The sequence below is a fragment of the Athene cunicularia genome (assembly GCF_003259725.1).
Source record: "Athene cunicularia isolate RWA chromosome 1 unlocalized genomic scaffold, athCun1 chr1_part1, whole genome shotgun sequence".
Taxonomy (NCBI): domain Eukaryota; kingdom Metazoa; phylum Chordata; class Aves; order Strigiformes; family Strigidae; genus Athene; species Athene cunicularia.
The window spans coordinates 79051221-79078091 of record NW_020799091.1 but is presented as its reverse complement, the minus strand read 5'-3'; the positions used below and the strand labels follow the sequence as shown (position 1 = coordinate 79078091).

Sequence of the window (26871 nt, the reverse complement as noted above, 5' to 3'; positions counted from 1 at the left end):
TCCTGTGAGAAGCTTCTTGAAGTTACTCTGGCTCCAAGATGGATCCACCTCTGACCAAGGCTGAGTCAATTAGCAATTGTGGCTGCACCTCTGCAATAAGGTATTTAAGAAAGAGAATCTGTGAGGAGGAGTTGGAGTTGTGAGGAGGAGTTGTGAAGAAGACACCTATGCAAACCCTGAGGTCAGTGGAAGAAAGGAGGAGGAGGCGAGGAGATGTTCCAGAGCAGAGATTCCCCTGCAGCCTGTGGTGAAGAGGGCAGGCTGTCCCCTTGCAGCCCATGGAGGTCCACGGTGGAGCAGATGCCCACCTGCAGCCTGTGGAGGACCCCACACCACAGCAGGTAGCTGTGCCTGAAGGAGGCCAGGACTCTAAGGGAAGCCCATGCTGGGGAAGTCTGTTGCTGTGAAGATCGCAACACGCAGCAGGGACTCATGCTGGAACTGTTCATGAAGAACTGCAGTCCGTGGGAAGGACTTACATTAGAGAAGTTCATGGAGGACTGTCTCCTCTGAGAAGGACCCCACAGTGGAGCAGGGAAAGAATGTGAGGAATCCTTCCCTGAGGAGGAAAGAGTGGCAGAGACAGTGGGTGGCGAACTAACCGCAACCCTCATCCCCTGCTCCATTGGCAGGGAGGAGGGTAGCGAAATAGGCAGCAAAGATGAGCTCGGGAAGAAGGGAGGGGTGGGGGAAGGTGGTTTTAAGATATGGTTATATTTCTCACTGTCCTGCTCTTAGTAGATTAGTGGTGGTGGTGGTCAAATTAAATTGAAGTTCTTTCTTTTTCCCCAGTCGAGTCTGTCTTTTGTCTGTGACTATGATGGGTAAATCTTCTCTCCCTGTCCTTATCTCGATTCCCAAGCCTTTTGTTTTATTTTCTTCTCCCCATCCCTGAGGGGCATAGAGTGAGTGAGTGGTTGCATGGTGCTCAGTTGCCCTCTGGCCTTAAACCATGACAGAGTCCTTTTCCTTTTCTGAATAAGGGTGAGATCCACACAAGAATCTTTCCCATGAACTACAGTAGGGAAGGTGGAAAGTAAAGGGGAAAACAATGGTAAGTCTATGGTTTCCACTTGAAGAATCCATATTATATATATTTATTAAGGAGGCCTTTGATGACATTTGCAGCCAATGAAGGAACTATAATGTTGGTTAGAGCGTGTTGGAGAGAAGAAAGGAAAACAGGAATCTGTAGGTTCCTGTTGTGCTGCTTTTTAAGGGAAGAAAAAACCCCAAGACTAGTAGTTACCAAGAATAATCAGGACTGTTGGGGATATGCAGATAAATTAAGGCACAAAAAAAAATGCTTATGCTTTTTCTAATTAAAAGTATTGCAGAAATAAATCTTCCCCAAGAGAGAATATCCTGTAAACATGTAATTGTGTGGTCTTTCTGAACTTTCTCTGAAACTGGAAACACTCCTATCAGACACAAAATGCTGGATAAATGAACTTTGGATCAGATTTCATCTTGTGGTTCCCAAATTGCTGTATTACTCTTCTAAGTGATTAGTTTAACATCTTTATTGATGATCTAGAGGAGGGGATCAAGTGCACCCTCAGTCAGTTTGCAGATGACACCCAGTTGGGTGGGAGTGTTGATCTGCTCGAGGGTAGGGAGGCTCTGCAGAGAGACCTGGACAGGCTGGAGCCATGGGCTGAGGCCAACTGGAGGAGTTTCCATAAGGCCAAATGCCGGGGGCTGCCCTTGGGCCACAACAACCCCCAGCAGCGCTACAGGCTTGGGGAGGAGTGGCTGGAGAGCTGCCAGTCACAGAGGGACCTGGGGGTGCTGATTGACAGCCAGCTGAACAGGAGCCAGCCGTGTGCCCAGGGGGCCAAGGCGGCCAATGGCATCCTGGCTTGTGTCAGCAATAGCGTGGCCAGCAGGGACAGGGAAGGGATCTGACCCCTGTACTCGGCACTAGTGAGTCTGCCCCTCGATTCCTGTGTTCAGTTTTGGGCCCCTCACTACAAAAAGGACATTGAATGACTCGAGCGTGTCCAGAGAAGGGCAAGGAAGCTGGTGCAGGGTCTGGAGCACAGGACATACGGGGAGCGGCTGAGGGAACTGGGGGTGTTTAGTCTGGAGAAAAGGAGGCTGAGGGGAGACCTCATCGCCCTCTACAGCTACCTGAAAGGAGGTTGCAGAGAGCTGGGGATGAGTCTCTTTAACCAAGTAACAAGTGATATGATAAGAGGTAATGGCCTCAAGTTGCACCAGGGAAAGTTTAGACTGGATATTAGGAAGCATTTCTTTACAGAATGGGTTGTTAGGCGTTGGAATGGGCTGCCCAGGGAGGTGGCGGAGTCCCCATCCCTGGAGGTGTTTAAGAGTCAGGTCGACATAGCGCTGAGGGATATGCTGTAGTTGGGAACTGTCAGTGCTAGGTTAATGGTTGGACTGGATGATCTTCAAGGTCTTTTCCAACCCAGATGATTCTGTGATTCTGTGAATTTGTTTCATAAAAGCTTGTGATAATGCTCCCATTCAGAAGCTACCCAGTATGTACAGTACTGACATTTTTGGTTGACATTTGCTTCTCATCACAATTCTTCCGAATCTGAACACTCAGCACTATTATAAGGAGTATAAGTATCTCTTGTATGGAATGTTACTGCAAGACCTGAATCTAATGAACTTTCTCTGCACAAAACACTTAGTTCCAGAAGGAAGATGATTTCACCGAAAACCACGTTAAAATATACGTTGTAAAGAAGGGTGCTATCAGTTAGCCACATATTTTGTTTTACTTACTTAAGCTCTATTTTAATAGGTCAGAATTTGAAATAGGGATACATTTCTGATTCAGCCTGCTTTGAGTTCCCATCTCTAACACTGTCCTGAGGACTGGAAAATTAAACAAATTAACTTAAGGAAAGTAAAACCAGAACCATGAAAAGGAATGACATTTGATTTCAAAAATACTTTCCCATTATTATTATTATTATTATTATTATTATTGAAAAGATGGTAGTGATGATGCATCTGAAGGTACTTCTTACACTCTATCAGATAAATGGTTAAACTACATGTAATGTTTGTGAGGAAGAGGATTAAGACAGATGTAGCAGAGGAGATGTGGCAAAGGCAGCTCTCCTAGGCACGGTCTCCCTTTCCTCCCCCTTTAACCTCTTTTCATATTAAAACAGCCTCAGGATAAAGAAGATGAACTGATTTGTATCACACACTTTATCTCAGTGCTGTCAAGCTCATGCATTAAATAGTGGTGCATCAAAGCCTCCCATGACTTAAAAGCCATGATGCCAGCTATGATAAACTTGTATCTTCTGTTTTCACATTTTTGGTCTTTCAGAGCTCATCATTTTATGCTCTTTCAGCAGTCAACAGGACTGGGTTCTTTCACTTAAACAAGACCGGGATTTTCACCATTCACATGAATGCCACGACTCATAACAAAATTACCTAATAGTTTAATTTTGACTCAAATATAGGAAAATATAGGGAAGGGACTTACAACTGCCTGCTATTGTTCAGTAATGACGTAAAAAATATCCACTTTTTTTTCTCTGATATCTAGAAAGCAAAATTGAAGGCTGATATTGCAAGCTACAACAGCCCTCCACTGCATCCCACGTGCCTCTGCACTGTGCCCCAGAGATGCTGGTGTGAAATTGGTACAAACAGAGGGTGATGCAGTAAAAAAATCACAGTAAAGCCAGTGCATAGACCATCCTACTGAGGCACAAAACAACCACAAAAATTTTAAACCTGTACATGTTTTAATTTATTGACAACTGTCATTTAATGTCATTTATACAGTGATAAAACCCAACACCCTAAAAACTCCTCCAGTCTCACTCCTCTGTGGTTTTGTTCTGCAATATATAGCATTACCTTAAAAATGGGTTTGGCCTACTTGAAATACCTAATTTTCACCTTGTGTTTTCTGAAGACCTTGGTAGGCAACCAGTTTAAATGAAGGGACAGTGATGGGAAAGTGAAGGGAGAGAATTAGGGGGAGATACAGGAAAGGGTAGCCACCAGCAATGGCATGTCACAAAAACACTCCTTGAATTACCCTAAATCAAACACGTAAATGCTTTCTTAAAGCATGTTATCCCACCATTTGACATCTGTATCTTAAATAAAGGAAAAAAACCCAAAACAGGCTACAAGCAGAGTCACTACAAGTAATCCATAGGGTAATCCATAAACAGTGTGATCTAAATTTCCTGAAATCCATCAAAAGATTTCCACCATCTTCAGCAGGCTTTGGATCAGACCCATTCTGCTGGAGGACGAACATTGGTCCTACATTCCCAAGAAAACTAAGCACAGGTGGCAAAGCAACACCTTTCCTGTCTCTTTTAAGAGACCTTTGTCAAATGTTTTCCTTAAAAAAAGCCTTAAGCAAGTAGGCATTTCTTCCCAGAAAGCAAAGAATAAGTATTTCTAGAAGCAGGCAATACACATTTTAGCATTTAGAGTTATGGACACATCATTTATATATTCAACATACAGGGTATTAATCATGATCAGAGCTGTCCCTAAACAAAAAATAAAATGGGAATTATTCTCTGTGCCTGCAAAAACAAATCCATCATCTACCTCAGGTAAATAAAAAATAATTAGTTTACAAAGCTGTAGAATTGCTTTATTTGCACTTAACTGTTTAATGAGAAGAAGTTTTAACAGATCTGGCACTGGCAGGGTAGGGGAAAACAGCACTATCACTACCACTCTTTCATGTTTAATAATTGTAAAATGTTGTGATTTGTGGCTCTATTTATGATAATAACAGTATTGTTAAACAGCTATCATAATAAATGTATTTTTGACTGAAAAGCCACTGACGTTTGTCTTTATAAATTAAGCTAGGCATACAAATCCATTTGTATGGATGTATCCGTTTGTAATGATATTACCTTCTTTGAAATAACAAAACAGTAGTGCACCATGAGCACAGCCAGTATCCTACTGGGAAATTCATATTATCCTGGCTCATGCATCAGATATCTAAATGAACAGCCTTGACAAGAGTTTATTTTTTTTTTACCCTCATTGTTAATGACATATATGCAAAAGCACTGTAATTATTCTAAAGCAGCAGCTGGAGGAAGAACTCTCATGGAGACATTGGTAATCTGTCACGAAGACAGTACTATGAAGACAGCAGGCAATTCAAAATCCCAATATTTTTTTGCTTTAGACATTTTAACTGTTCAGAAGCATCTATCAAATACTTATACAAGCACATATTGGAATAATTTTTTAAAGTTTACTATTTTCTCAGTAGACTATGATTTCTGTGAAATATATGAAGTGTAGCATATGAATACATTTTAAAAATGTGCAGTAAAGTAGGTATTCAAAGTACCTCCCATACAATGCACTTTGGTAAAATGTCATCTTTCTGATCAAGACATTAGGTATAATTAATCAGTACTGTAAATAAACTGGTACTTGCATAAAAACTAAGTCTCAGATCAGTAAATCCTAGAGATTAAGGCACTTCTGCCATAATCTCTACCTCAGTACAACCAAACCGAATTATTATTTCTCCCTACTGTTTCTGACATTTAGAGCTATAATTGCCAAAACAGAACTTTTCCAAGCATTCAGTGCAGAAAAAAATAAGTACTAAAAGTTGAAGGAAACACAGTGTAAACGGTGTATGTTCAGCACTGTGTACCAGAAACTTAACTGCTGTATTTGACTTCCACTCAAAAAACTCCTCACTAGCTCCAGTGAAATAATGCACACCTCAAAAAAAAAAAAGAAAGAAAAAAAAGAAAAAATAAGAAAAAAAAATATGTTCTGCATGGCATCAGTATCTGGTGAGGTTGCAAGGCAGGAAAACGCATCCAGTTATGGGCAAGCCTTTGAAAGATGCTCTGTGTGATGGTAAGTGTAGGTAGACAGAACATGGGCAAGGGTGATAGTGAGCAAGAGACCAAGAACTGCAAGTTACTACTGTAAAATATCACTGCTTGCTTTGCCACCTTGCTGGAAAAATCACCTTTTCCCAGTAACGACTGATAATCCCACAGGGACTGAGCATGGCTTTTTGAGCTGCTCATAGTAGGAATTCAGCTATGAGATACAGCAGTGTTATTACTCATTTAAAGACTTGAAATGATGGCGAATGACATTAGTTTGCTCTCTCTCATCTCTCTCAGTGTTACTAGCTGCAGTTTCATAGGTGTGGACTGTATTTTCCTACCAAGCTGAAAAGGTGCCTGCTATCCGAGTCCTTCCTTGTTCAGATGTCCCCATTCAAATAATGCTATCTTGATCTCTCCTGCTATAACCTAACAAGGCTGAGCTTCTTATTTCTCTCATATAAGGGACAGCTTCTGGCTCATTTTTGCTGCTCTTCCCCAACTACGTACAATTATTGGCACAGTTTCAGGAACGGACAGCACTGCAGATCTTCTATGGCTATATATAAAGTTTATATTGCCTTCCTACTCTCACTTGATATTCTTTTCTTTTTTATATCCTTTTAATATTCATTCTGTTAGCTACAATGTACTGCTCTGAAAGGTCAAATTCAATAAATTATTTAATACAATGGCAAGCTGAGGCACGAAATGCTGCCTCTTAACAGCCTCTGGTAGTTTCACCCTAGGCTGAGCTTCAGTTCTGTGAGCCAAGGGGATCAAGACAGGAACACTCACAATAACAGCTTTAATTCACTTGCCTTGAGCAACAGGCACATCTGCCCTGCACTTCACCTTAGCCATATTTCTTCTGAAGCAAAGCTTTTGCTACCAGAGGCCATATTCAGCACACTGTGCTGGGAAATAGCACCTGCCTTGCAATGCCAACATATGACTTCCAAAGCTCCTTTCCCTAAATGTCTGAACTTCTGGAATTTGGCCAGCTATTTCCACATGACAGTGGTGGCATCCTTTAGAGGTGGGAAGACCCAGTGTGAGGTTACTGAAACACCATGCTGCACAGTTAACTACAAGATGACAGGCACCGCAGGATTTCTCTGAGGCTGCTCTACCAAATGCTATGCATCATCAACAGCTTGCAAGGAAGTCAGCCCAAAAAAAGTGGACCGTGAAGGACTGCCATCCGCTAGTCAAAGCACATAATGGACAGCATCTGCCTCTCATAGGCAAGCACCTTCATGCCCTATATGTAATCTTCTCCCATGATCTCAATCACCTCCCCTTTCCCACAGCCAGTCTCTTCCCTGATCTTATGGTTGTATTCCCCAAAGATCCCTCTGCATCCTGCCCATGCAGCCTCTCAGCTCAAGGAAGGGTTGGAAAGTGTGATCTTGCAGGTCCTGGGCTCCACCACTCTCTTGGCCAAGATTGTGTTTCCCCCTGCTCAGGAGCTGACCGCTGTGCTTTCAGTGCACAGTGCCACAGGCTGGAGTGAGACGATGAGTTCATGGCCCCTGTCAGATGGCAGACGTGGTATTCAGTCCACAGGCCCAATGGGTGGACACCTGGCCTTCATAACCCACCAACAGAGGTTTTCTGATTGATACAGCCCCCAAAATTCTTCTCTAATAAACTCCTGAAAGTACAAGAGCCCGCTGCACACCAGTGGACAGCACTGTGAGGGCAGAAAATGCTGAGGCAATTAGCTTGAGGATAGTGAGGGTGGCTCAGTATCCTCAGCAGTAATTCTGCTCCATCTGGAACACTCCATTATCAAAGACCAAAATACTTAGTTTGTCAGCCTGAAGTAGCAGCTTTGCCTTGGATCACGCTGACCTCCTGCTCTGTCCTCCTGAACTCCTCAGTGTCTCACAGGAGCTGTAGCTCTGGCTGTTGCTGCCTGACTTACAAAAGTCTCTTGACACCTACAGCCTCTCCTGTGGGCGAGGCAATACCCAAAGGGATTAAATTAACTGTATTAGGTATCTTTAGAAAAATGTATGCAGCATATATAAATATATCCATAGCTAACCTGTATATGCTGTGAACACCAATATTCTAAAAAGCCTCCCCATAAAACTAATAATACTCATAAAATGATAAGGGTTATAACTGCTCCCCCCCTGCTCCTCGTTCACATCATTCTCTATTTTAACATGTATTTCCTTAGTAAAACACAAATAAGGCATGAGTTTCTAATACTGGAGATAATCACAATGACAGGTCAGAAGTGGTGCTTTTTATTTATCATTTACGTAGATACAGGAAATATTTCAAATAAATATTTAAAAACTCTAACAGAACTCTCCTTATAACAGATTGGCTGCACAAAACACATATAATGCCATGATTGGGTTTTGGTTTAAAGGAGCTGCAGAACCTCAGGTTCTCGTTTCTAAGTAATGCACACATTCCAAATCCATGGTAATAAAGCTTTATGAATCACATTCGTCTCTCTCTCTGCACACACACAAACATATGCAAATACATACATACAAATGCAGAAGACATACTATGCAGAAGACATACTGCATGCTTATGATATGTTATTTGTCCGATAAAAAGCCTTAAGACTTATATTAGCAAACTGTATCCTCAGTCTGTGTACCTCAGAGCATGAATAATACAGCCTCCTCTTTCTCCAATAAAAAAGGTTGCAAAACAGTGTGTTGGGTCTTCTTTCACTCTCATATGTCAATATGTGGCACAGTTTCTTCCTTAAACTCACAGCAGTTTGTATGAATTATTAATGAACTCAACAAGCCTGCTGGACACTGTAACATGACTATAATTGGTGTAGAACACTAAGAAATTGTTTCAATACTTTTAAAGGAGAAAAAAGCAGTATCTTTACTAACACATTTGTTCTAATTAATTAAAGGCTTTGAACACAAACAGAATTTCAGATAAAATGCAGAACAAAAGGGTGTTTCTGGACACAAAAGTATAATTTCCATGTAAAATTGAGCAGTAAGGAGAATGACATAAGATAAAGAATTAAAAAGAAACTGGACTGCAAAAACTCAATTAACGAATAGTTTTAAATTTTTGCTGTCTTCCAAAATTGAGAGTTGTTGCTATTATTCTTGAGAAACTCTTAGGCATATGGTCTTTTCCTTTTAAGTCTCAGGCACACTCTAATGACGCAAAGAAAAGAATATTGAGTAGAAAGACAATGTATGGAACAAAGATTTCAGTGCAACAATTAAACCTCATGACTCCTACAGTTTTTATGAAATACAGATAACCTCAAGGATTTTAAACTGCTATAGCAACCAATTTTCTTTTGCTTTCTGAGTAATAGACCTGCTGAAAAGCTTGAAGTGATCATCATAAAATGGGTAAGTTCTGTGATATAAGATGACAAGACCTTTGCCTCTCCTGGAGTCTTGTTTGATTCATAAGCTGAACAAATTTGGTTTTAACTAAACCTCCAACCAAGCTGAATTACTTTATTTAACAATATAGACAGTGGACTGCAGGGATTTTTCCCTTGTGGAGTAAGTAAAATACATTAAGCTTTAGTCTGCATGAAGAAGAATAAGAGCTAACAGAACAATTAACATTTCAGCACATACTATGTAAGAAATATGCCTTTGGGGTAGCGGAGGTTAATGGCAATCTGGGTTTATCTCTGCAGTCTCTGTTTCGGTGTTTGCAGTCTCTACCTCAATATTTCTTACTTCTTGGTTTCTCAAAAACAGTTCCTCTTGTTTTCTCAGACAAAGAAAAGTAAGACTAAAGACCAACATCCTCTGGAAGTCCTGCTGTGAAATACACGTGATTCATCTTTCCCCTGTTACTGTTGCTTCTGCCAGGAGGTTTGTGAAGACTTGGATGTTTCAAGTCAAGTAAAAGGTCAGAGAATGGTATTTTGGGGGGAAAGCCTAAAAAACCCTAAAACATAAGATAAAATGCTTCTCTTACACTATTTTTCACGTGTTGCTTGTAGTAAATTACAGATGATCAATTTTCATATCAGAAATCAAATCAGGATGAGTTGACTAATAAATCTACTGCATTAAGCTGCCTTTTGAAGCATTCAATATTTTTTAAAGGTGAATTTATTTTTAGCCTTTTTTTTAACTTTCTACTATTTTTTGTGTCAGATCTTTTGTTTAATGAGAAACTATTTTTCTCCTTTGGCCTTCCACTATGACCCAGAGTAATCCTAATGAGTGGCAGTATTTAATAGAAGAATCTCACTTTGGGAATGTCAGAAAATATAAAAACATTCTCCATCCCTTTTAACTAACCTTCTGATTGGTTAAAGTTAGATGTAGATACTCAATCTCTTGGCAATTTTGGGAGTCTTTGTTGGCTGCATTATTGCTAAATTAAAAATACAATCTAATTCTGTGTTCTAAATTTTCTAGTCCAGCAACCAACAAAGAAGTCCCTACAACATTCCTATTCCAATTACATGACACTACCAATTGCTAAGAGAGACTCTAAGCCACAAAATTGTTCTCATTGGAGGGAAGCAGGAAAGAGAAAGGACTTGCTAATGACAAGGTTGAACTTCTTGATCTTATTTCTCAATATGTTTGAAAAAGCTTAAAAAAAAAAATAATTAGGCCTTGCCAACACGAAGAATAGTAAAAATTTAAAGTCAACTGCTCTGAGAGCCAGATCCAATTTTCTTTCAACCCAATTAAGTGTAGACAACTCTGAATCAAAAAGAAGTTTGGATTGGGATAGTTTTATCAGACTAATATTGAACCAAGTACTTCTCATCTTAACTATTTATGTGATTTTCCAGCTCCATAGACAAACTACAAGTTACTGGTGTCAAGCACTGTCACCCTCACATGCCTTTGGCTGACCGAAAGGCAACATTGCTGTCAGAGAAGGGATATGAAACAGAAGCGTAGAGATAGGTGTTGTAACTGAACCCTAACGTTATGAGGGACAGCCACCTTATGGGTGCACACAGCTTCAGAAGGCACCATTCCTCATTCTACTGTACTTAATAGATTAAATGTAGTCTAGGAAGTAAATAGGATTATGATACTAAAAGCTAACTCAGAGTCAGAAAGCCAGAAGGACATAGCATCAGCACGCCAAAGAGCCAGAGAAAGGTCTTGCGATCTTCAGGAACTCCTGAGTCAGCCTTCCATTATACAATTCATTAAAATGACACCGTTATACCAGTGGAACATAAGCTAACAAGACCACTCCCTGACACTTTGCTCTGAGTGGGGTTTTACCCATTTCCCAGTCACTCTCCTTATTTCCTTCCCACCCCAGGGAGAGCTGCTTCCACCATGACAGGGGAAAAATGTGCTCCCTTAACTGCAAACATGGGATTACACCACCACTCAACATGCCAGCTGCCCACAGTATCTAAGTAGCCCCAAGGAGCAGGGCTTAAGACCTCCACTTATTCATATTTTCCAATTACATGGTTCAAGATTTTTTAAAAGCTATTAATTTTTTTTTTCTCCCTCCATTCTCACTGTGTTATAAAAGACATACACAGCCACCACACTAACAGTTATGCTAGCTATTTGACAAACAGATGAGTTTTTGCAAAAGGCACAAAACCTTTCAAATACAGACACTGCCAGTAGCTTCCACAGAACTAACAGCTAAAGACTGAAGGTATTTCAAATTCATGAAACTATACAAGAGATTGCAAATTGGTCACAGTATTTTCACCCTTCTCTCTCATCAGTTTAAATTACCTTTTACATTTACTATGAGCATTGGTGCATATAAAACTGCAACCAAAAGACCTTTCCTTATAAACAGGAGATTAAAACCATTCTGCCTTTCCCTGATGCAAGGTGCCTGTAGCAGACACAGGCCTCCAAGGGTCAACTTATAAAACCATAAAAATATCGTGCTTGCCTTCCAGCTCTTGACATCACCTTTGCTGTCTTTCTATCAAAATACAGCATTTGGGTATAATTCATAGCAACTACAAGTCTTCTGCTTGATACTGCCATCTACCTTTCAGTCTTTTAAAGAAGTATTTCTCTATCACCCTGAAGCTATTTATGCAGCAGATAAAAACCAGATCATTTCTATGTCCAAATGTCTCAGGATAAAAGGGAATGCTGATGCCACCACTGTCCACACTGTGTGTAGCACAAGCCCTCACAAAGCATCACAGGCCTTATACCACGCAACTGTCATATCTTCTATAAAATGGCTATGTTTTCCATTACAATAGCTTCATTAGCTGATGCATTTGTGCTGAATCAGTCAGCAGCTGACTGGAAGGATGAGGGAGTTGTAAACTTCCCAGTGAGGGCAGCCTCACACTTCTGGAAGGGCAGAGTTGCTCTGTGAGTTCTGTGCATGTGGTGGTCCAGGCTTGTCTGTCATCTTCATACAGTTACTCCTTGCTGGCAGCCCAAGATGCACAGCACAATCCTCTCCTGTCAGCCCATACTGATTCTCTAAGCCTAGAAATGGTACTGCACAGACTGGCTCTTCCCAAGCAGTCTCCTGAAGCTGTCTCTGTTCTGTCTTCCTTACTGTTTTCTGCTTTCTGCTGATTAAACTGCTCTGTATCACTGTTCTTGTCTTGTGTAAGTGTAGCTGTCCTGTAGTAATGTCCTCAAGGCACTCACACAAGCCACAGAATATTCACGTACTAACAGCACGATGTGGAAGGCTGGCTTGCCCAATCTTTTATGATTTGGAAATGTCAACCCTAAAGAGACAGTTAACAGGGTCATGAAAGAGAAACCATGAGATATCTGTAGTTTGACACCTCCTCTCTAAACCTCCCTGCTCTAATCACAGGACATGAGAGTTTTAGGTACCTCCTGATACATATTCCAACAGGAAGTAATCCTTTGATGCACACGGCTTGCAGCAACAGCACAAGGAAGGATAAACATCTATTGCAGAGCATGCAATATAGAGGAAATCCATCATGTGAAAGGGTTAATTCATAATAAACTCAAAGCTAGGTGTTCATTTCTATGACTTTCATGGAAACAATTACTTTGAAACATTCACATCTGTGTTTCTGCCTTCAGAGAAAATCCTCCATGCAGACAAGGTAATGCTTTTTTTTTAGTTGTATGAGAAGTGGTAAGCCTGCTTGAGAGAACAAGCTGATGAAAGAAACATGTGCTGGTTCACATCTGAAGAAGGCATTTTGTACAGTTGACTGTGTTTTGGGCACAGCTGTTCCACATCTCTGTCCATACCCTTGTATTTAGTTACCATAAAGCAACTTGTTATGGAACAGCTGACCTGAAATTCATCACGCTGTCTCCTCTTTCTAAGGATAACAGAATAAGATGATGACACAGCACTTCAACCAGATGACACATCAAGCCTTGGAATTTCAAAAAGACCCTAGACTTGCTAATTCCAGGGGGCATCCACCATGGTGAACATGAAAAGAAACTTACAATTTAAGTTCTCAGCATTCCAAACATTTGAATTATTGAGCCCAAAACTGTCTAGACCACGTCAGCCAACTTTCTGTTAAGAACAAGAGTCAAGGATATGAGACTGCATGCTTTCACAAATACAATGGTTTTAAAAGAGAACAGTTTCCATAGCTGATACTGATTTTAAAAATATCAAGTAATACAGCTTTCAACTCAGCTTAACTCTTACAGGCCTTTGAAAAGTTGGGCAAGCATTCTGAAACCATATTACAAGTTAATAATTAAAATCTAGAGAGATCTCAATTAGCTCAAGTACCAGAAGCAGCTCACTACGGCAGCCAAAAAAAAAGGTAGACAACACTAAATCTGTGCTCTCACAGTTAGATTGCAGAAGGTGATTTAAAATATTTAAGTTATCTCTGTATTACGTTGCAGAAACATTTGAAAAGGTAGAAGATATACATCCAACACCACCTCTCAAGTCAGACTGGAACCGAGTTCTCACATCCTGACTCCCACCTCTATGCTTGGGCCAGCTGATTAGAAGTAGCTAATTAAATGGGCTGGCAGAAAACTTATCTACATCGATGTCATTTGTAAAACTCCTACAGATAATTTGGTCCAACACTTTGTCCCTCTGTTCAGCATTATGTATCTGAAAACCAAAACACTAGCAATTCCTAGATCAAGGCCTGAAACAAAATTGGTATAGCCTCTGGATTTATATACCAAACTGGGAGTATAATGCAGTTCCTTCAGATTAATAGGTCCGCATGACTCATTTTTCAGGAAAAGCAGATTTCAAGATTCTTGGTTGCTAAGCATATCATAGATAATAGCTTAATATGCTTGCTTTTTTTCTCTGTGATGTTGATGAAGAAAGAATGTCTGTAAGTCCACAAAATTATAGAATCATAGAATCATCTAGGTTGGAAAAGACACTGAAGATCATCTAGTCCAACCATTAACCAAACTTGATCTAATATATGAAACAGTCTAAGCCTAGAGACAGAAATTACATTTGAAAAGTGGTATTTTCAGCTGCTGTGAGAAGACGATGACAGGCACTGCCAATGAGCTCCCTTTTGCACTTGCGTTTAGCTATGATGAGGCAGAGAGGGCAAACTGGTCCCCTGATACACATGGAGTCAAACAGCAATGACAGAATCCTCATCCACTCCATAACAATGGTGAGAAGGGTCAGTATTGATTAAATTCATGTTAGTAGTTAATATGCAGCACGCAGCCTGAAATCCTAAAGGGTTCCTTCTTTCCAGTCTTATGGTAATGCAAAATTAAAACAGAAATTCTACTGCAGAATTGAAAGAATCCTCCAGATCCTCCTGATGAAAATCTGCCATGACATTAACTTGACAAAGCAAGAGTTATTTCAGAAAGGTTTTTGAGTCATTTCTCTTAAATAGAAATTAGAGACAAGAAGGAAAAGCCCTTAATGAATTTCACCTTTTTCAGTTCTTATTTTGCAACTAAAGTCTTTTAATGGGATTCCACAGGACGTCAAATACTAATTTACTGCTGTTACAATTTTAAGGAATGGACTAATCTAGCCTAATTTAGCAACCTAGAAGTCAGGTTTCTATTCTAACATAGTTTTCTGTGCTCCTTCTTTAGCCAGTGCATAAAAAAAAGCTTTCTGCAACAGGACAGTTTATTCCAAAACAAGAATCTCTGATGAATCGCCCTCTTCAGGTGTCCGTCTCTCCTCACAGGCTGCCTGGATAACAATTTTAATTGAAGTACGAACAAAATACCACTACTGTGCCCTACTTAGATTTTGCTTTATGGGGTAAACAGTACATCTGGGCGTCACTTAAAATTTCAGTAAAATATCTTGCTAAATATCTTTTAAACATTTTACATATGCTGGGATCTTTGTAGACTAATGGATATTCAGTACAATCTAAGATAATCAAGTAATTCATGTTATAAAAATTACCTATAAACATAATATAAGGCAAATTATTTGACAGATATATTTCTTTAGGTGTGTTAAAAGATGGTTTGATTGGTTCTTAAAAAAATACAAATTTAACATTAACCAATGATAATGAAATATATGCACCTCTGAACAACCAATTAATGGATACAGTACATTAACACACCTAAAAATGTTAGTTTTGCATTGTTTTCACCTTCAAATATGCAAAAAATTGCTACACTGTGCAATGACTTTAATGTTATCTCGAAGTATTTATTGTTAACTATCTGTGAAAAGCTTTAAGTCACAGAATCTGTATCAGCAGTAAAAGAAAACCAAGATAAGCAGCTCCTGCCACAATTTTGAACCAACTGCACTTCAAATATATCTTCTTTCTTTAGTATTTTGTCTGCTTGCTCTTTGCCTGGACTGAAACCATACATTTAGAAAATCAGGCTTGTTTCTTCCTCTTTTTTCTAACTTCAATAACTTTTTGTCTTGAATGGAACTTATCTAGACTGCAGCTGTAAGTGACACTTAACAAAAGTGACCCTTTGTAAGGGAAAAGTAACTCTTTGTAAGGGAAACGATAAACATGACTTCTGGGTTTGTGCTTGAAAATAGCTCAGGAGACCATAACATGGTGCAAAAGCCACTGACCATTACCCAGAAATAATGAGTCCTTATATATTTTGTCTGTAAACCATACTGTATTTATACTTCCGCAACCTTGGCTTTCAAAGGACAACCTGAACACAAAATTTGCCAGTAAAGCAGAGCCAAAAGAATTAGATGGATGAGAATGACCTACAGGGGATATTTATAATAAATACCCCTGATAATCTCCAGACCTGAGACCTCCTAGGATACAATAGTATCTCTCAATTCTTAAAAAACAAACCAAAATCTTTCACCAGGTTCCTGCTCAGTACTCCCTGGAGTCAGCAGAGATGGCTTTAATACAGTTTTCTAATTAACAGAGCTTATTTTCAGTAATAAATGTTTAGAAAGCACAGACATAACTAAAATATTAAAATGCAATAAAGAGACAATGTGAAAATTTCTGTATTATCTTCTTTATCTTCTTGCATTTTTCTGTAGTAAAACCGTTACAAGAAAGGGACTTTAAAAGACTGGTCTATTTCTAACTCTGTAGGAGTAAAAAGTACACAATTAATTTGGAGCTGATAGGAAAGGGGCTGAAGAAAAACAATTTATCTGAAAAAAAAACTGTTCTCACTTATTTCATAGAAAATTTAGAAATAAAGCAAATTTTGCTTAGGGACATGCTTTTTCCTAAAGAGAAAAAATTTAATTGACATTTTTCAGATACCCTTCTTGGTGGATGTTTGTGGATGTTCTGAATATTTTTTTTTATTTCTTGGATTTAAGAAAGATCATAGCAGAAATTCTCCTCTCCATTTTATTTTTCTTCAATAGCATAACTCTTTTTATAAGTAAATGTCTTGACAGTTTTCTTGGAAAACAATTAAATATTGCATTTCACTAAAAACTCTGTTTAACATTCAAGCTTGACTTATCATCTTACATTTATGTAGACTTTCGCTTGAAGTTTTGAGTCTTGATAAGCTTGCTCATCTGATTATGAAATCTGCCTTTTTCTTCTCATGCAGTTAGGGGTTTTTTTGTGTTTGGCATACTATGATCTTTATGTCTGTATTTTGAAAGTAGATTATTTTTTTCCACACTGTGTAATTATAAAGACAAATTATTTCTTAACTCTGCAAAAAGGTTTAAGGGAAAGCTGCATTAAAATAGTCACAGAATTTCACATCATGAATATAAAATATACTAATCATCAAGAGACCATGCAATCTCAGAAAAAAATATGGTGGAATATCAACTTTTCATTGATAAGCCACAGTGGCCACGTGATGGTACAGTGTAAGATCCCGAGGGAGAGGAAGAGTACAAGCTAAAGAGCAGCTTGTCCAGGGCACTGGTGGACAGGGTCCTGTGGGTTGCAGCTCTGAAAGGCCAGAGCTCAGTAGAGCTGGGTGATCTTCATGGAGAGCTTCCTCCAAGTGCCAGAACAGTCTACTTCAATATGCAACGAAGTGGGCAGGCACAGCAAGACACCAGTGTGGCTCCACAGGGAAGGCCTGACAGGGACCCAGTGCAAAATGGAAGCCAAACAGAGATGGAAACGGGAGAAGTTACCCAGGAGAAACAGAGAAGCCTTACCTGGCCAGACAGGGATAGAGTTTGCAAAGCTCAGATGGCACTGAAACTGGTACAGGATGTGAAGGGTAACAAAAAGGGCTTCTACAGCTACATCAGCAGTGAAAGCCAAGGGAAATATGAACTTGCTGCTAAATGGGGTGGGCAGCCTAATGAAGGACACTGAAAAGGCTGAAGTACTCAATGCTTTCTTGGCTTTGTTCTTTAGCAGCAAGGTCTGCCAACCTGATCCCTAAGCTTCTTGGCAGAATTTAGGGAACAGAGGTAGACAAAGACTGAAGGGAATGCTTAGGCAAGAGGGACTCTCACAAGTCTATGGGCGTAGATGGGATGCATCTAAGGCTACTGAGGGAGTTGGTTCATGTCTTGTAAAAGCTGTTCTCTATCACCTTTGGAAGGCCACTCGTTAAGAACTGAAACATCTGCCCAGTGTGGCAGTGAAATCTCCATCTTTGGAGATAATAAAAACTTAATTCAGTAAGTGCTGAGCAGCCACATCTAACTTTGACACTAGCTTGCTTTGAGCAAGAGGTTAGACTGGATGATCTCCAGAAATCCCATCTTAATTCTTCTATGATTTTGTGATTGTGCCCACTGACTAACCTAGGCATCTAAAACATATTGCTGTCCACAGATACACTGCTACTAGCTGAAAAACAAGATTTTAAAAATTAATTCAATTTGCATTGAAAACTGTAAGCAACTGTTTTCAAAGTTTCAGATGTATCTAACTCATATAGAAACCTTCTATTATACAGAAGGGATTAGTTATTTCATTGGTGTAAAGGATTGCTTCTGCTATGGTGTCAGGACTGTATGTGACAGTGTCTAATCATTCCAGGTGTTCCCACTAGCACAAAAAGAAAGCTCTTCATTCAAATGCTATAAATATACAACCTCAATACATTTCACTCTGAGTCTCATCAAAGATTGTGTTTCTTTCAAAATCCCAACAGCAGATAGATTATGAAAGCAGAGGTAGAATTACAGTGTAAGAAAAACGTCACCAAAAATTTCTCCTGGAATGCAACAACACTTAATTTAAGACACTACCTATGGAGTCAACATAATTGGGAAGGGTGACATTCTTATTCAGTTTCTCATTTGAAGGCAGAGAATCAGACACACAACAAACTCAGCTTCTCTCAGGTCTAATCAGTCTATTTTCCTTGTTGTTATTGCTACATATTGCTAGCAGCAGAGAAATGAGAGATCCTAATTCTGATTACTTACATACCAAATTATCAGGGAAAGAATGAAGACTGGAATATGATTGCTTTATGAAGAAACAAACACATCAAAAATGAGTTTAAGACCCATTTGTGAGGCTTATGCTGATGCTCAGTACAGAAATTAGTACAGAAATGTATTAGGAACAGGACAGTTCCTGCTGCTCATGGGGTCTCTTCATCACAAAACCCAAGAGTATCGAAGTTCCACCTTCATGTGCTGTGTTTCTGTTACTTGACGTGGAGGTTAACACTTTTTTTTAAAAAAAAAGAAATAATCTGAAAATGTATTGTATTTTGTCCAAACCCACCTAACACAGATAAAAGCATCAGTGTTGCTGGTATCTTTATAACATCTCTGTACCTCCTTTGGAAGTTTTCTTCCCAGCTGAACCCCCATCAAATGAGCACCCATTTGCTCAAATTGTGGTCTGCAAGAGGAGTACAACTAACATAGCACCTCCTGCCCAAATTTCTGGAGGTAAATGTAACTTTTCAGAATTACATGGGTAACACTGAGAACACAGCTATGAGTTCTGAGGAGAGGTACTTGCACAGTTAAAACCTGAGTATCTCCTAGGAATCAACTAGACCCACCAATTCTGAGTTTACACCAATGAGAAGGAAAATACAGAAATAAAATTGGTGTCCACCAACCAGGCTACTGGAATTTAAAATAATAATTTTTATGTTTAATTTTTTTAATTACTGGTAGCTTTTCCATGCAATGCACTAACATTTCTTGTTACTCAAAATGCAAAGCTTATTATGTGAACGTAATACATCCTGAGCACTTGTCAGTCCCTGTCCTCTCTTTCCTTCTACATCCCACCACAAATATTGACATTTCTCCTTTCCTGCACTCTCCAGGGTGACCTTTTCGTCTTGTTTTCTGCCTCCTATCTACACAGCTCTGCCTGCTCTTTTCACACAAACTCACTGACTTGCGATCCACCCAAACACTCTTTGAGCTTCCCTCCATATTCCCATTTACATGCACACATCCACTCTCGAAAGTCACTCCACCACATTTTCTTTCCTCTTCACATAAGACAGGCCTACACTCAATTTTCTTCATGTAAAAAAAAAAAAAAAAAAAAAAAAAAAAAAACAATAGAGCATCAGCAGTACTGCTCCAGGAATTATGTTTTCAACAACCCATACCAAAAATAAACACCAGGAGTGTCCTCTTCTGATACCCAAGTATTTTGGAACTGTTCCAATATCTTACTATATTTTTTCAGCTACCCAGAGGATGTTTCAGAGGACACTTCATTTCAATACTAAAATACTTCACCATTCTTCATTATGACTAAAGTAACACTATTTTCTCTTTTCTCAGCCATGAGAAGGCAAGACTTGCTGTATTATCAAATGACTGCACAGGCAATAAGCCACTTGGTTCATAGTTTAAGTGACAGGACATCAATTACCTGACAAGGTCGATGACTCTCTCCCTTGGAGCAGTGCTGACTGGCTCATCATTAATCATTATGATCTGATCCCCTGGTATAAGCTTTCCTTCAGAGGGGCCGCCTGGAGAGGAATAAAAAAATAAAGGATGTGTTAGCAGACCATTGTAAATTCACAGATTCACTATTGTTCACATAAATAAATGTTTTTTTCTTCAACTAATAGCATGTTTATCACTAACAATATTTCTGACATTACCAGTACTTCCTTACCATGCAAATCTTGAAAGCTAGTGGCTTAGCAGCTTCTACTAAAGCTCTTCAATTAAGTTCTTCAATTAAGTTCCAAACCCCCATCGAGCCACCTAAAAATAAGGGCTTGATTTTCTGGATGGCCAAAAGGATGCATAAGAGGTGGTCTAATTCACCCTTTAAGGTGTGATCAACCATACCTTACTCAGCCTTAATCAATGTTCGTCTCATATTCTTGTAAGATTACCCTGAGAATGAGTCCTTGTTCTGTAAATAAATGATCATGTTTAACTACTGTTAAGATCAGGAAGTCTTTTTCCCTGGTGTCTACACCAGATCTTCCTTGTTGCCACACATTATTTCCTGTCCCAGGCAAAATGACACTAGAGAACATCATATTCATCTTTCCTATAAAACATCACCTACATATTTGAAAGTAATTCACAGATCTCTGACCTTTCAATTCTGGGCAAAACAAACCTTTTCTCTTCAATCTGAAGATAGTACATTTCTATACCTTCAGTCTCTGAGTCTCTTTTGCTCTGGATTCCTACCACTTGGTGAACACAAGTTTTACATACATCCAAAACTACTGCCACTTTGTTAGACATAGATATTTAGCATTAGTCTGAGCAGACAATCAGACATGTACATGTCTATGTACTTTGGATTCTGACACTGCGGAAACACAAATTGAGTTTATGCTTTATAAAACGCACATAATACTTTGCTTAGCATGATTGCATGCCCAGAAGAGGGTGTGACAATGCAGCTGCTAGAGAAAAGATATATCCTCTCTAATCTTCTGTCTTTAAACTCTTCAATGATGATACATAAAAACCCCAATAATATTACCAATATGAAGATAAAATCTTAAAAGAAAAAGTTTCAGTATCAAAACCAATTCATTTAACAGCTGAGCTAATGCTGTTCCTTTCCTGTTTGGTTTGAAAACTTTATTTCATTCATATATCCAGCATAAATGGATACAAATCCAAGTGAGAGAATGTTGTCCTGAGATCATCTTTCCTCCTATTTACTTGGAACTGAATATACTAAACACATTTTCCAAACTGAACTTTACCATAAAACTACATTAATAATGCTTATTTGGGAGAAAAGAACTGTCTGGATCTAGTTCAAATATTAGTTACACTGCTTGCTTCATCTGAAAGTAATACAAATATAATCAATGCACACACATGGGTAAATGACATCAGAACTTCACAAAGTCGATTTTGCCTCTCCTCTGGTCTCTGTGGGGGTTCTGAAGAACATATTGAACAGGAGCAAAGTCAAATCCCTGTCCTTGGCTCCAAGGCAATTTTATGTAACAACTGAACTTTTAAGCATAGTGAGTAGGAGCCCGCTATTCAGAAGACTGATTAGTCCCAGGTCTGGTCCCCCATAAATTCAAAAATACCACAAACATCACTAGTTTTCATTCCAGGTAAGATGTTTAGGGATCTGTTTTGACCTGGCTTTTTGCCACATAGTTATACAGAAGTATCTGTTAAAAACATCAGCCAGCATAACATCATATATTTCAAAAAGAAATAGAACCAATTATTATAGTTAGAAACCTAGTTCTTCTAGGGAAGCTGATGATAAAAAGAATGAAAAAGATGTAAATTTGAATCTTGAAACTCAACATACCCCTTGCTAACACCGATTCAATGGCAATGAAGGTGACATCAAACCAATATAAACATAACAGGGAGAAGACCTTCTTTCCTTGAATGAAGTGGGTCAGCCTTTTTTCAGGCACACAATAGTAATGGCTCGCAGAAATAACCTAAAACTGACTTTTTGTTAACACATTTACAGCACATTCAAAAATGAGGGCAAGAAGGGAAACTACTGGGTAATACAAAGCTTAAAATCCTCCCTAGTATTTGTGATTACTTTGTCTGCTTGAACATTTTAAGAGTACTCAAATTTGTAACTGTATTTCATCTCAGTAGATTAAGTCCAAGTTTGCTTCTGGGATCAGGTGGGGAAAACATACCTGGTGTTACTGAGCGTACAACAACTGGCTTTTCACTACCAGCCACAAACCCAAATCCTAGCACAGGATCCCTCCTCATCTCCACTTTCCGAGGGGCTGGAGGGGTTATTTGGCAGCTCTCTATTCGAGGGTCTTCAAATGTGGCTGATTGTGTCATGTGACTGTGGAAAAAAAAAAAAAAAAAAGATGGAAAAAGGAAAAAAATCATTAAAACATGATTTTGTGGCATCTACCTGAGCCAAGCAATTTCTGCAACGATGTGAGATGAATATCTGAAATGTTCTCACTACAGGAACTTAAACATTAATGTAATAATTTTCTGTTAATTTTCTTACACATAAAGTAATAATGTTTCTGGCAGGTCTCAAATACTAATCAATAGTATCAACCTATAAAGAGGTCTCTCTCTGACAGCATACATTTAATCATACCCCACATATGAAAGCAAAATAATCCCAAAATAAAGCCTTTTGTCATCTGTGCTTGAATTTTTCATCCTTAATTTTTTGGAAGGGAAAATAATAGAGTGACCTACTCATAATGTAAAACATATCAATTAGAGTCTGCCAGCCTTTTGCAAGAAGAAAGGACAGACATTTAAATTGGTTTTCTAAAACGTTAAGCAAGTTTCCAAGCTGGGTCCTCTCAAACAGACTACCTAAGTCACAGGTAACAGCTCTATATTTACTATTCAGGTAAACTCTCTGCAGTCACTCCAAACTGTTTCAGAGCAAAAAAAACACCAATACTATGAAAATATATTTATTAGAAATGACCAAAATACTTTCAGCTATAGGGTTATGACAAAGCTTACTTGTTGTACCTAGAATAAAAAGTTTTCATGGCTGCAGGGAAAGATCTTGATTTTTGAAGCAGAAAATAAGAAGGATGAAAGCTACCCAACATCACATATCCATGAAAGAACTCATGGTTTAAAAGCATAGAGACTTCTAAGTTAACATTCATAATAAACACTGAAATGAGACTGATGCTGTATGCAGACTGAACCAGCACGTACTTTGTGTTTCCCACCCAAAGCCTGGAGCGCCCTGCTCAATCACAGCTACTAATTCCCAGTGCCAATTAGACAGACAAGCAGACTGCTCCAGTGTCATACCCTTCCAGATGTCATTAATTGAACTCATGTGCTTCAGGAAACCTAGTCACCACTGCAGACAACAAGCAATACCTGGTCAGCGTAGCATGAAGACAGACTACAGCCCATGGCATCAGGTTATTGCAGTCTTGACAGAGCTCAGACAGTAATTTTTTTAGCTGCCTGGTCAAGAGTTAACTTTTTTTAAATCTTCATGTGACTGTAAATCTGTAGGTGCTGTATTAACTCCAGGTCTCAGTGGATAAACACAGTATACAAACAGAGCCAAGTCCCAACCCTGTCTGCAGGAAGGGCACAGGCTCTTGCACTGAGAAAGGTAATGCCCAGGTGCCCAACCTAAGAATGCCGCAAAGCACATCAGAGAGGCAGATAGCCCTACAGCAGTAGGCAGTATCATTGCTTTGAAAGTTAGTCTCTTCATAAATAATTAACAATATGAAAATCAAGCAATTTTCTCATATCCTTGATTATCTTACACATAATGTTATGAAAGTAAGGGGACATCCCATGCGACCAGAATTGTTGCTCTCACCTCCTGTCCCTTTTCTACCTTCAAATACAATTCCCTGAAGAACTCCAGACAGGCAGTCCATAAGGAGAAAGGCCATCATTCAGAGATCTGTTTTCAGCATCAATGACATGCAAAAACTTCTCTGATCTTTCCCCAACACACACAGTTTGGGCAAGACATCAGTTTCCATTCTCTCCATGGTCTGCTTCTATTACCGATACACAGAAGAGCAGCAAAATCTCAGTAAACTCTCAGTGGGAGTTTATTCCTATGACTGGATTCTTCTAGGGCTTTTCTTCAAAGAAACTCTTTATCCCTATCACTAGATTCGGTCTACCTAAGAGTAACATGCTGTCTTTTATGCATATGATCAGAGGTAGCAGAAGCTGCTTCCTTACAAAAATAGGGGAGAGAGAAATCTCTGTGCATTCCTAGTATCTGCATAAGGTGAAGTCAGCGAAGAAAATATATTTTCTTTTACTAGGTAGAGCATCACATCTGATACTTCGTTCCTCTCCTGTTCCTTCAGATTTTGTCAATTCATTTTGATAATTTTCTATTATGTTTAACTGTTAGAAAATCCAGTTTCATGCAAACTCTCTATGAAATCTATCTCAAAGACCTCCCAGACACCCTCCTCCCCATGAACTCCTAATTATGATTTGGGCTTCTAGATATTCAAACATTTTGTCTTTCAAATGGGATACTTTCTGAGGTGTTGTTGCTATTTCAAAACCTATCTATTTCAACTTCTAAACTTCGTTTTGGTAGAGAATAGTAAACTACATTTGTCACCTCTTTTAGGTGACAGCCTTACCAAACTTCCCGCAAAGTTAAATTCTTCTGTTTACTCATGTCTTTCTAATAGCTATTTCCATTTTTATAACTGGAGAACTCCAAGCTGATGCTGTTTTCAAAGAGGAAATGCCATATTTACTCCATATTTACTCCATATTTACCCCATATTTACTCCATATTTACCCCATATTTAAGGAACTTAAAAATACCACTATACTGCTTGAGCCTTTGAGAACTGCTTTCCTGCCATTGCTCTCTCCTCAAGCACTTGTACAGTCTGGTTTATAAACTAAATCATGAAGAAAAAAACTCCCAAACAATCCCTGAAAAACCCCAACAGCTGCACTTCAGATAACAAATTCCAAGAGCAGACTTAGAGATTTGCTCAAAAGAGCAGCTCTGCTACAGGATGTCTTACTCCAGGCATTGCATCGGCTTGTACCAAGAATCTGCAGCAGCACAGCATCAGTTATTCAAACCCAAAGCAAGAGGATCAGTGAGGAACAGTCCATCATGATTCTGAGTGGCGCAGCAGGTTTTATTGATTTTTAAGGTTATCCACCTTCAAATACATCAACTAAAAAGACTCTGTATCTCACGCTTCCACAGCTTGCTGCGTCAGATACTTCTTGTATCATTCAGTATGTTGGAAGTGTATTTCAAGAGAGCAGCAAGATAGATGAATACAATCCCAGAAGAGATTAGATGAATACTCAAAGCTTTGTGTGATGGCACGCTGACAAACCTGCTTCCTCCCATGGCTAGTTCATTATTGAGATGCCACTTGTAGTACCATAGTTCAAGACTAATTTGAATTTTGCATTAATTGGAGGTATTTGATCTCCATCTCATCTATGGAAAATACTGACTCCTGAAGAATAACTATGCTGAGAGTTCTAAACCAGAATCTAATAAACTTGGACTCAAAACAGCTACCCTGGGGAACCTTACACAAAGCATCAGTTCAACAGTGAAACATCTTATAAGAATAACTCCATCACTGCAAACTTCCAATTTGCTTCAAACACACTAAAAAATGTGTTTAGATGGTACTACGGTTAGATCATACCTAAGATTTACTTTTCTGAAGGAAAAATGGAAGAAAAGGAAAAGGACTGAGATTTTAAGTATGAACTGTTTTTTCCACATACACAAACGCAAGCTGCCCTTAGATTGCCTTTTCAAAGAGAGATACCAATTTCCTACCATTTTCAATGACTGAGATGATGTGCCTGCTTTATAAAAGGCTATCTTCTCTTATTGTGAGCAGTGGGAGACAGCTGCCATTATTAAGGAGAGTAATTCTTAGAGAACTTCTTGAATGGAGATTTTATATACCAGTCTCTTCTGAGAGATAAACTACCAGGTATGGAAAATCATAGCAGAAGTGTAATTCCAAGTACTTATTCTCAAAAGCTCTCTGTGGCAACTACTTTACTCAAAAGAGAGGGTACAGGGGAAATGAGAGAGAAGGCACCTCAGTGTGCATGCACCGACACACAGAGCAGAATGGAGACACTGCAGGGTGGCGTAAAATTCATGTGCACACTCATCCATAAAGGGGCCTATAGTGACTGAAGGAAGAAGAAAATTAGGAAAACAAAACATCTTGGGGAACACTGATCAGCTGAAACAAGACACCCAGCATCTGCAAACACAATTCAGCTGCCCAGAACATTATGGGGAGACTAATGTAACAAGTGCATACCTGAATTTACACTCGGGAAAAGTTGGAGGTATGGTTTAAGGCTGGCACTTTGAATCTTCACATCATTAGCTTCATAATAATTAACTTGGTAACACTTTAGATGGAAACCTTCTTAGTGTTTTCCTCATTCAAATTACACACTGAATAACCCAAGGAATAACTACACAAAGACTGCAACTCAAATGAGAGCTTGATTTAATAATGTGTGTTAGTAATTAAAAGCAAAGTTTCTGAACAAAATGTTTTTTCAGCCTGTGGCAGCTAAGAAAGCCTGTCCTCAGCAGCTGAAATTTGTTATGCATGATTTTGCACTTCCATGGGAAAATCCTTAGGGGTCTAACTCTTCCAAGAAACTGAAAAATACGGCATGAATCCAGTGAACCTGGTTATGATAAACATTATTTTGGAAATACATAAAAAAGACACCCAAATAACTTCAGCTTCATTCTGCAACTGTCTCTTATACACAT

At 39.0% G+C, this 26871-nt stretch overlaps 1 protein-coding gene across 5 annotated transcripts in view; it reads right to left on the bottom strand.

Annotated features, from left to right (window-relative positions):
* The window catches only part of FRMPD4 (FERM and PDZ domain containing 4), a 407661-nt gene that overhangs the window by 47870 nt on the left and 332920 nt on the right, over window positions 1-26871 (bottom strand). For 4 of the 5 annotated variants that reach the window (XM_026850985.1, XM_026850947.1, XM_026850957.1 and 1 more), the window contains exons 3-4: window positions 22268-22428; window positions 20029-20131 (exon numbers count right to left, since the gene is read on the bottom strand). In XM_026850985.1, the coding sequence (XP_026706786.1) occupies window positions 20029-20131; window positions 22268-22428 (264 nt within the window). Of the gene's footprint in view, window positions 1-20028; window positions 20132-22267; window positions 22429-26871 lie in introns of those variants that run through there. The other variant, XM_026850976.1, reaches the window with a different exon arrangement.